At 36.7% G+C, this 11,652-nt stretch overlaps 1 protein-coding gene across 13 annotated transcripts in view; it reads right to left on the bottom strand.

Moving 5' to 3' along the window:
- Positions 1-3,032: 3,032 nt before the first annotated feature.
- LOC146450855 (neuropeptide FF receptor 1-like) overlaps positions 3,033-11,652 on the bottom strand; it is a 72,138-nt gene continuing 63,518 nt past the window's right edge. For 9 of the 13 annotated variants that reach the window (XM_085099877.1, XM_085099876.1, XM_085099886.1 and 6 more), the window contains 2 exons: positions 9,351-9,403; positions 3,033-5,500 (listed from right to left, as the gene is read on the bottom strand). In XM_085099877.1, coding sequence (XP_084956003.1) covers positions 4,315-5,412 — 1,098 coding nt within the window. In that variant the 5' untranslated portion in view covers positions 5,413-5,500; positions 9,351-9,403 and the 3' untranslated portion in view covers positions 3,033-4,314. Of the gene's footprint in view, positions 5,501-7,222; positions 9,303-9,350; positions 9,404-11,652 lie in introns of those variants that run through there. The other 4 variants (XM_085099883.1, XM_085099887.1, XM_085099879.1 and 1 more) reach the window with 3 other exon arrangements.

Here is an 11,652-nt window from a genome sequence, read left to right as displayed (position 1 = left end):
ATCAACATGTAGATGAACTTCTTCACAACCGAACAAAACGACCCACCCCCATGCTGGTTAAATGCACAGAAAAGGAAAACAAAGGTAACATTAACCAGCCAGTAAGGCTTGAGGACTTACCATTGTTTTCTATTTGGACTTATAGATTAGAATCTACAAGTTGCATATCTACCTGTAAATCAAGTAAAACATGGATATTTCAACACATTTTCTCTTGGAGTAAGTAACTCATTATTTACAGTAAGATATAAAGTGGTTTTTAAAAGTAATTGGTACGTGGAAAGGGGAATAGTCACATCAGGCTGCTCATTAGCTAACTCTGTTTAGGTTAACTGACACAGGCATTTTATCAAAGGTACATAACATCTCCAAGGCAACGGAACTCGTCTTTATAATTTAAGACTTCATCTCCTAATAACAGACCGCGCCATTGTCTCATAAATGAAGGCAAAATTAATTTAAAAAATCCTCTGGTAACGCATATAATCTATAAACAGCACTACTCGGTTTTCTAGAAACCTGTTTCAGAGAGGTGTCAAACACCGAAGACAATTTTGGAACACTGACCTGAGAATAAATGAGCATTTCAAGTAATTCATCTTTCACACGCGCTCATTATGAAATTGTTTTATTTTGAAGAGGTAAATACATTTGAAGGTCGGGGCAGTTTTATTGAGAGCACTATTCAAATAAATATGGACGAGTAACCAGGATTATGCATGTTAACAGCTAAAAAACGTTCTCTGGTAATAAACAATTAAAGAAATGAGCTTTCCACTACCAGACTACAGCATCTGACGAATGATTCTTTAAAAAAAAAGCTACTCGAAATTACTTACTTATGCTTATATATTCATGCATTCGCGCGATTTTTATCATTCGTCGAAGGCTGCACTCCGTCAACGAAAGCTCATTCCTTTAAGAATTTTTTAACCAGAGAACGATTTCAGTACTATGAAAATCTCTAAAACAGACAAACACTGATGAGAATTATACAAAAATTTATTCCATCTTCACTTTGGGTCGTATTAGTCATGCTTTATATTTTTATCCCACAACGTCTTTTGGTTTTAATTTTATCTCAGTATTTGCAGTCGCGTAATAAATATACACAGCTTTGTACCTTTTTCTGTAGACCGTATACGCAAACTTACTGCTAAAGGTCTATGACTATTAATGGATAGCCTCTTTTCAAAATCATTTATACTCTAAACTTAATTGAAAAGAAAATAACGTAAATCGAAGGGGACTCTACATTTTCAACCACCTCAAAATCACTTTCTTGGTCAAGAAAGAATATGAGCAGGAATGAAGCAGGTTCCGCAATGGTCATGCATCCATTATGTAGCTCACCAAGACTTGCCAGTGTAGACAGAAAGAGATTTCTTTTCTCGGTATTCACCTGGTCGAATTAAGAGTAAACCGATTATCGTTTGTGGACACCCAAAATGCGCGAGCTTTTCAAACATTATACAATGACTTCCCTGGCCCTTGAATATTAACGGCCAAGAGTTGAACCCTCCTACGACTGTTCTTTCCCGTGGATTTGTGTGGTCTTGAAATTCTTGTGGGCGGATTGTTTTCCATCTGCGCGTGATTTTAAGTTTGATTTCAAACTTCTTATCCAAAACACCTTCCATTTAACATTCATTTTCACGGAGTTATTTTTTTTTTTATTTTAGATTTAAGTGGCAAGATATAAGAACTGCGTATACAATGCGAATTAAAAATACATTATTGAGAACTTAACTTCTGATCAAGGCAGCTTCTATTATGTTATCGCACACGGATTATGCAGTTCTTGCATTGACTCCTCGTTAAAGCAACGTTTATTCTGTTATTGAATACGGCCAAGTTATTGCAAATTAAAATGTCCACAAATTGGCTGTGAATAGTGGGCCTGACCATGTCATCACGTGTTAACGGTAAATGGCTTTCTCGTTTACGTTTCCTCCGAGTTAAAAGAACGAGTCAGCTATTGAAAACAGTGAAAGAATTCTCATGTTTATTGCTAATGCAAAACTACTCACCTTTACTGACATACAACAGAACACGCTGAGTGGCAAACCATGCCGGGGAAACATGGTCACGCGGTCATTTCTTCTGTCCGCCATTTGCTCTAACACACCAGTACGTACCGGAGGTGATTTGAAATTGCTATTAAAATTCAACTCAAGTTGCACGAATCGCAGTCATAATTGCAACGAAAATTGCTCTTCTTCGCTGCCCTTGCAAAATAAGACTTGGGAAAAATTGCTAATGGCTATGCGATGGAAATGTTTTGAAAATCAAATTATTGAAATGCACACATGCAAATGCCACCCAACAGTGTGCACAAATTTAATCCGTTCATTTTAATTGTATAGACCTTTATCACTCGGCGGCCATGTTGATCTCAGAAGCTTTGTTTTTGCACGGCAAGCCTCGCCTAGACGCTAATTCAGTGCAAAGCTTGCCGTGCAAAAAAAAAAGTATTTTTCTTCTCCTGAGACTCAACATGACCGCCGAGTGATGAAGGTCTATTGTGTGCATTTCTTTTATTCTTTTATTTAATGTGATCATGTCGCTTAACCAACCAACCAACCAACCAACCAACCAACCAACCAACCAACCAACCAACCAACCAACCAACCAACCAACCAACCAGCCAGCCAGCCAGCCAGCCAGCCAGCCAGCCAGCCAACCAACTAACTAACTAACTAACTAACTAACTAACTAACTAACTAACTAACTAACTAACTAACTAACTAACTAACTAACTAACTAACTAACTAACTAACTAACTAACTAACTAACTAACTAACTAACTAACTAACTAACTAACTAACTAACTAACTAACTAACTAACTTAAAGGCTATAGATATTTGTATTAGTGCTTATTATTTTCTTTTACACCAATATTAAAACGATGGTCATGCAACGTCGATAATAATTTAAGACCAGGAGTTAATGATGTTTTCTATTTATTTATTCTTTACAATAACACACTCAGCAAACCCTTCAGCTGACATTGATAACTGCACTTCGAAAACCAAATTTCAAATATATTTATTTTAACCACAAAACTATTTATCGGTAAACAAGCTAAGCATTTCCCACACATATTTCCAATGAAATATTCACACAAGCCCCTAATACTATCTCAAACTATATATGGTTGACCACAAAACCCATATTTCTACCTTGTATTGCATATAGAAGAACCAGTTCTTTGTTTTTAAACAACGGATTACCAAACTGACAGAGAAAATGATTTTATAGGATCGTTAAATATATTACAATATTTCCTAAGTAATATGTTTTTTTTTTTCTTTTCTTTTTCTTTTTACAGCAGAGAGGGTGAATCGGTATTGGCAACATCAAATGATGACACAAATGCGATATTATGCTGCATAACTAATTACTCTCCGTTTTCCTTTGTTGACTTTTGCATCCGAATTTTCCCGGAATAAATTTGTTATATATTCATCTATTCGTCAAGTTCCGTTAAACGGAAATACGGTCTAGCATTTCTAAAAAGATCTGACGAACTGGCCGCCGCGCTGAAGAGGCGATCTCACTTCAGGGAACTCAATACATGGACTGTATAAGGACGAGTAACAACTCAGAAAAAAAGTAACACATTAAATTTTGGTATCGAAAACAGGTGGTTTGAAAGAAAGGTGGTCGCTTAAGAGACGCGGTTGTTAAGAAAGGTTTGAACATATTATTCCATTAAATATCATGAAATTAACAGAATATCACTATTCGTTTCAGTTTTTTTCTTTCGAAATAATAAAAAAAAAAAGAAAACTATTAAATAAGAAAATTTTAACACTCAAAAAATGGCATGTTTTTTTTTTATATGATTATGCTTTTACTGGTTGTTGGAATTTCACAGTCCCCTTTTACGCCAGAACGTCGCCTAAAGTCTTTGCCAAGGAATTATGGCTAACCACGTAATTTCTAGCAGAGCGGGTTTGCGGCCGCAACATTCCGAACGTTTGAAGTTATTACTATCTGTGATAATTGATTTTGACTAAGATACTTCGCCCTTTTCTTAAAACCCTCAGCGAAAGAATTCAATTTGATATGTTAATTTTTTAAGGAGACCTTTTGCAGTCACAGATTAAATATTAAGTTGTGTCCGTCCAAATGACAGCTAAGAATTAATACTTAATTGCCGTGGTGCCGTTTGTTATCCTGTACTTGATTCTATCGATAAAACTCGTTCAGGCTGTCTTAAGTATAAATGAGGTTTCTGAAATTAAACGTATCTCTCTCTTATTTTCTCTTCGTTGCGTTTCATAAACCACACACAAACGAAGGACGTTCTACGTTGTGGTGTCCCCAGTATCTCGGCGAGTAGTCATATCTTTTGAAGTATCGAGCATTTGTATCTCGTCCGACTGTAGATATGGGACATTTTGTCTAGCGAAGCAACCTTTCAGCAGATGCATAATTTCCTTGCGGTAATTCGCATTGGTGATTGTGTAGCAAACTGGGTTTGCTGCACTGTTTGCGAAAGTTAAAATGTTGCAAAACGCAACCAGTTCCCAAAAGTAGGCAAACTGCTTTTCGGCATTGCCAAAATCCAGCCATAACCACATGATGTTGGTCGGAAGAACACAAACAGCGAATAAAATCGTCACTGCAACAAGCATTCGGATTACTTTGGCGGCCTCCTCGCTTTGGGCATTTTTCAGAAACTTGTTTTCGAGACCATTGGATTTCTTCTTTCCTAACTCTCTGCCGATACTTACATACGCAGCTGCAATGATACTTAATGGGACGGCATACTGAGCGACAAAGAGAGCCACTGTGTAAATCTTTCGACTGTTATCGTCACTCCAGTTCTCCTCACAATATCCAGTGCTCTCGGTGACGCCCAAGACCCTTATGTACGGAGATACAGGAACTACAGAAAGGAGCCATATTGCAACGATGACACACTTCGCGTTGGTAGTTGTAAGCTGTCGTCGTAGCGGGTGCAATATCGCCCAGTAGCGTGTCAAACTAACGGCAGTTAGCGTGAAAACGGAGGCGAATAAGGACATGGTCTGCAACGGGTAGAGAATGTTGCACATGAAGGACCCGTACGGCCATCTGTAGTCCATTTCTTGTACAGGGATGTCGAATGGGATACATATCAGCGTGAGCGTTAAATCGGCGAAGGCAAGGTTGAGGATGAAGTAGTTGGTAACAGTCTTCATCTTTCTCCTCTTCAAAATAATAAAGCACACTAGCATGTTTCCGATTGCGCTGACGAGAAAGATGACAGCATACAAAGTGAGTTTTAAGGCCTTCATGTACACATTGGTGCTGCTTTCGTTGGATTCTTCCGTGGACTTATTGCTTGACCATGAAGGAGCGGAAGTAGCTGCAGTGGTTCCAGAAAGATTTGAAAATACTTCATCCAAAGAGGAGTTCATTTTTTGCTTGTTGTGTTTCAGCAATCGTCTTCAGCTTAATGAAGCTCTAGGCTGTGTCTTAATCGACAGTCAGTCACTTAAAGCTCACCTGGAATGTCAATAATACAAATGCTTTGTAAGTAAACATCTCCAGCATGCGCAATAAAAGATTTCACCGAAGGAGGTTCTAGGTGAAGCTTGGAGGACATTTAACGACTACAAAAAAACTGCATGACGTCCTCGAGTTGACGTGCGACTTCAGAATTACGTTTCAGATGATTTTTAAAGATTATCGGTTGAGGAAATCATCGCATCTTCGAATTGCTTTAGGCAACTTACACCTTATTTCAAGTTAAAGTGGGCGCATGTCTCGAAACTCTGAAACTTTAAATAAATTAATTGCTTTTATTGTGGCCCGGCAGTTAACCGCAAACACAATTTGAAAGGTAACTAATACTAAGGAAATTATATATTGGATAACTGAGGTAAAAGCGAAAGCTTTTTATAATAGACGCCGCACGGGAAAGATATATTTGCTCTTGCATTTTTAACCTCCGCCATTCACACAAAATAAAAATCTGCATTAATGCATTTATGGGGAACGGGGGGAAAGATATATCCCAGGTAAAACTTGTTGGAAATTATCCATCACTGTTAGTATAAAATATTTATTTTCACTCCGAACTAAACAGATCTTTCCGCTTTACACGAATTACAACAGTCATTATATGTATAGACATGCTATTTATATAATTTTACACAAATGATAGCTACGGGGTTTCTTTGTTCCAGCCAATCAAAGCTTACTCGCGTTTCCCATATGCAAAAAAGGAGCCAAACAATTAATTATAAAGTTACCGGTGAGTTAGAGCTAGAATATTCGTTATTCTGCAAATGAAAAACGCGAAAATGCTTCAGACCTTTATCGAAGTATACCGCGGAGTTACTAAAAAAATTATCTACATGCTGCAAGATGTAACTTTTTTTGTGTGTAAATTTTTACACGTTCATGGATTTGGCAAAGTGACATAACAAGTGTCAAAAAATACACAGTTGCTCCTATATATAATTATTGTGCTCATATACGGTAAATGTAATTATCCAACTTAGTATTGTGTTTGGTTCCTTTTTATTATGATCAAAAATAGACATGTGAAATTGCAATCAATCTTATATATAACGTCTACACGTGCAACCGCCTTGGAAATAGGTAATATTTTCATCGAAAAAAAAAAATGTTTCGAAATTACTAGAACGTAGCTTTGTCGTTCCAGTTTTACTACAATTATCACCTCAACGGTCAACTGCTACGATTTTCTTTTTAGTCGATTGAGTTAAAAAAGAAAGAATAAGAAAATAATAAAATAAAAAAAACGATTGCTACAACCTTATAAACGTAACTAGGTAGACGTTAGTTGAATTTGAATGCAAGTTTTATTTAGCAACTACTTGATATTCATGTGACTTATCAGTACAGTACTTTACAAAATAAAATATTTTTGTTCAAACTTTTAAAGATCACTTGTGAAGGCGCCAATGTGATATAAGGAACTTTGAAAACAGTATGAAAAACTTCCTGGCATGCACTCGAATGCCCATAAAACCTTAAATTTGCCTGTTCCACGTTGTTGATATCCAGGCGGAGGGTAAAGGAATTTCCAAGTATGTATAACGCACATGTAGAACAATTAATTTTCACATTAGCCCTATTGTTTTGCAGCGTTCCACCGCCACCGCCGTCATTTGATAAATACTCTCAAATTGCGTGCGAAACCTTACAAAGCATGTTTATAAAAGAGACAGGCACTAAGGTGAGTATATTATATGGTACCTGTCGTTGCTTGATACCAACTGGGCTAGATCCCCGGCCGCTTGGATTGCTTGAGTTCCCCGAAAGGCTTACCTGCAATAGCCATACTTTAAGATAACTAGCGCGTGTATAATATTGGAGGAGGCCAGTTGTAATATAATTACCACAAAGGTTTTGGGTGAACCACGCTGGTTTCGCGCCTCGCGTGCAGCCTTTTGGGCTACAGCAAACACCTTTTTTAAGTTATGAAGCGTTGCAATCCTTTAACAAGTATCAAATGTTCCTCACAGTTCTCTCTATATTTCTCATCACGGTACTAGCTGGTACTAACTCAAGATATGCTATCTTTGGTGATCATTTCCTTAATTCTCATGACCTGTATGTTGATCAAGTAGTGATATTCTGAGGAGAAATTAGATGCTGGTCATTAGACCGGATTTAGGGTGCGTTCGATTGGCACTATTCCGGAATAGGAATACATACAACGGTGACAAGAAATCCCCCATAAAAGATTTTAGGAGTTACTGAAGTGCGAGACGGCTCTTAAATTCTCATGTGTCAGCGATAATTTCTTAAAAAAAAAAAAAAAAAAAAAAAAAAAAAAAAAAAAAAAAAAAAAAAAAAAAAAAAAGAGAAGTTTAACAGCTATTCCGCTTATTCTTATATCGGAATAATGTCAATCGAACGCAACCTAAGAATTGCGTTTACCGCAAACGGCAAACGGCAGAAATGACCACGTGACCTTGTTTATCCCCGGCCATTTGCCGCTCGCTGTTTTTCAGTTTTCATTAGCATCAAAACCCAGAATTATTTCGCACTATTCTCATCTGTGTACTAACTTTTTCAATGCAACTGCTACAATTTGCCTTTCAGTCGATTGAGTTCAAAAAGAAAGAATAAGAAAATTAATAAACTAAAGGTTGGCTGAATTTGAATGTACGTTTCTCAGTTTTCATTAGAATCAAAACTCATAATTATTTTGCACTATTCTCATCCTGATGTACTAACTTTTTGCAATTAAACACAAACGCGAATCTCACGTTTGCCCTTTGGCTTAAACAAGATTCTAAACCTCTCTATAAGGAACCACAGTATAGTTTCCTTCAACGTGTACACGTCCTACTGGATATGATATGGTTTAGCTATAGATGGAAACAACATCAACTTTCTCCGTTCTTGCAACAAACAGTCCTATCCTCTTCTACGCAAAGGGATCAATCCTCCTCTACTTGATTACTAAGCGTAGCCGGGATTCCGGCAACGTGCAGCTTCGATTTCGTCTTCAGTGGTGGCGTTAAGAGTGAGTACAGATGACTCCAAATGCAATTGAAGCTTTTTATGTATTCATTTTACTGCCAAAGGCCGACCTTACTTTTTCATCTGGAATTTAAAAAAAATAAAATTTCGACATCACCGTTTCTTTTCCCCTAAATTAATTTTCATGCAATTATGGCCAAACGTGAACACAACAAAGACTTTTTGACATCGTGATAGTATTAACGTGCTATCAGATATGGCCGGATTCAATGTTTCTTGTACTTTAACACCATTATTCTCCACAATCTGCTTTTGAATTTAAAAGTCAGTTGTATTACTTGTGTTAATTCTCGATTCGTGTTATCTATAGAATTAATACCATGCCGTGTGACAAGCGAATATAAACCGATTATCAGTTCCATGGATGTAAATCAATATGTAAATAAAAAAAGACGCCGGCACTCATATTACCAAACTTCGAGAAATACTGATCTTGGCGAGTAAGTTTTACATAGAAATCCAGCCTTTTTACCTTTTATCGTAAATTATACGATACGACACCGACAGTGAGTGACGCCAGCGTCTGGTATCTACGTAGATCTGTATGAAAAAACCTCCTCCGTTATTTGTAATCAGACTCTCTGCAGTGATTTCAACAGTGAATACGACATCACGGTTTGGTAACCATATTAATGGACCAAGCCATGTTCAACTTCAAAGGACAATGGGCAATGAAAAGAAACTGAGAGGGCAAAATGAAACCTTGCAACATGCAACTGAATTTGCCAAAGAGTGAGGCAAGATTATGATAACTATTTCAAAACATTTAAGCAATGAAGAAATTAAAAACCAAAAAAAAAAAAAAAAAAAAAAAAAAAAACACTGAACTCACCAGAAAAATCCGAATTCGTTCTGGCGTGTATCGCGTCTTCCCAATCAGTCCTTCTGGAATAACAAGCCACGAGATAAAAAATCAAGGAAATAAGGAAAAAGGAAATTGGCATTACTGAATATAATTTGTTTATCGAAGTTTTGGCTCCATAAAATTAAACAACTATCACACAAAGAAACCGCCTACACACGCAAATCATCCAGGAGCGATCCAAGCCATTGTATAAAACATCTACTTAATTTGTTTATTTAGTATCCTCTGATGCGCATGCATTCAGTGAAATTTATGCGTTTAATTTCAGCCTTCTCCAAACATTTAATGATCTAAGATGCGGTGTTTTTTAAATAACCGCAAGCGACACAATGTAACCCTTGGATACACTACCACACAAGGCACAAAGAGAAAAAGAAAACAGGAAAAAAATTTACAGACAAATATATACCAAACACCGGGAAAGCTAGCATATTTAAAATCCGGCAATGTCTTCTTTTGAATCAAGACTCTGTGGTTTTTCCAACTTTCCCTCTCTGATTTGCGCACACAACAAATGTTTTTAATGTAAAGTCGAAAGAGGAAATTTTCATTTTGCACAAGTTCACATTACAAAACTGGTTATAATTATACTAATGTCTTACGCTGTTAAAGCTTTCAATCTTGGAGTCATGCTGTTGTCAGTGTTGTGAATGTTCACTCACATGGAAGTTATTTCGAAGTACTTTTTTAATTTTTTTAATTTTGCTTTTTTTTTTAGGGCGGGGTAGAAGAGGCTTTTTTTTTCCGATATCATAGTCAAAACGAAACTCGACTTTTTTTAATATCTATTATCTCCGGATTGAACGTCAGAGGCGAAAGGAATAAGCGTCCTTTTTAATTATTGAACGCCTTGGAAGCGAGAATACGAGAAGCGTCTTTCCCATATCGAGTAGACAGCGGGAGTCCACAAAAAGCGACATAACATATCACTCTGTTAAATTTGATAGTTTTCAGTTTTCACACACGCAAAGAACGACTTCTGTCACTTTTCAGAGGCAAAATTGAAATAACCTAAAGGTTAAAACCTCCATTAACCTCTTCTTCTTTAACACAAACAAAATGCCACCAATAATGTGTTTCAATGTCTCATATAATTTACGCAATTGGACATGTTTAAGCGTCTTCTTCAAACAAAGGAGACCAAAGTTATTAACCTAAGAAAGATCTAGAAGAAAACTCATTACTTTTGGTTCTTTCGGTCTACAGCTTTGCACTGTGGAAAGAAATAGAAAAAATGAAAAAGCAGACTGTGCGTTCACCATTGGATTAAGCAAAGAGCTCGCTCTTAAGATTTCAAGCCGGTGGAGCTAACTTTTTGGCCTTTGTGTTTTTCTCTTTTGTTTACGGGTTTAAGGTGGTAGACTTGAGTTTCGGTCTAAATTTGACTTTGTCCAAAACATTCATTGATGGAGAAATTTTGTATCATTTGCCTTAAATCCGAAAGAGAAGGAGTTTCTGTTTCACCCGACGAGGAGAAAACGACAGCCAAAGTTGGACGGCATGCAGACTCGTGCACAGCAACTTTTCAACCGTTTATAACAAAGCTGGCGTTTGTTTATTCACACTCAATAATGGATCTTCACAGCCTTACAGACAAAACAGAGTGCAAGAGGCGAACCTCACTTTTCCGTTCGAAATGAAAGCCTTTTTCCGTTGTACTTCTATGTTGTGCTCGTTATTATGCTGTGTTTTTTCATTACGGTTTCATGGTGGTCTTCACATTTCAGTCAGGCCTTTGACCGCTCAGTCTTTCCTATGGTATATTTTGTTTATTTCTACATACAAGGTGGTTCTAAAGTTCAAATTCAAAACTAAGGAAGACATGCTGTCATGCGAAATTGAGAAGCAGATGTTTTTTCTTTCTTTCATTTTATTTTCATTTAATTTTCATCCTCCTTTTTTTTTTATTTTGCCTTTTTTTTGGGATAGATTTAAAGCTTGGGTTTCTTAATGTTTAAATGATTAGCCATACACTTTCTTTCTGCACAATAAACATCGTAATGGTGAGTGAATTATTACCAAAACTTTTCGAGGTAACGTAAGTGGGCGGGCGACTAGAAGTTCGCAGATCCCATTATTTAAAACTAAAACAGGGCAGAGATCCTTTTCTTTTAGAATTGTTAATATATGGAATAACTTACCATCTGAAATTAAGCTTAGCCAGTGTTTGAATAGTTTTAAGCGTAATTTAAGAAAGTATCTTCTAAAACACATTTTACGATGAGCTACCCCGTCACCAGATTTTTAGCTAGTTTTTTAATTACTTGAA

The sequence above is a fragment of the Pavona decussata genome, unplaced genomic scaffold (assembly GCF_977016875.1).
Source record: "Pavona decussata unplaced genomic scaffold, jaPavDecu1.1 SCAFFOLD_417, whole genome shotgun sequence".
NCBI lineage: Eukaryota > Metazoa > Cnidaria > Anthozoa > Scleractinia > Agariciidae > Pavona > Pavona decussata.
The sequence above is the reverse complement of the archived record's forward strand: the minus strand, read 5'-3'. Positions and strand labels throughout refer to the sequence as shown.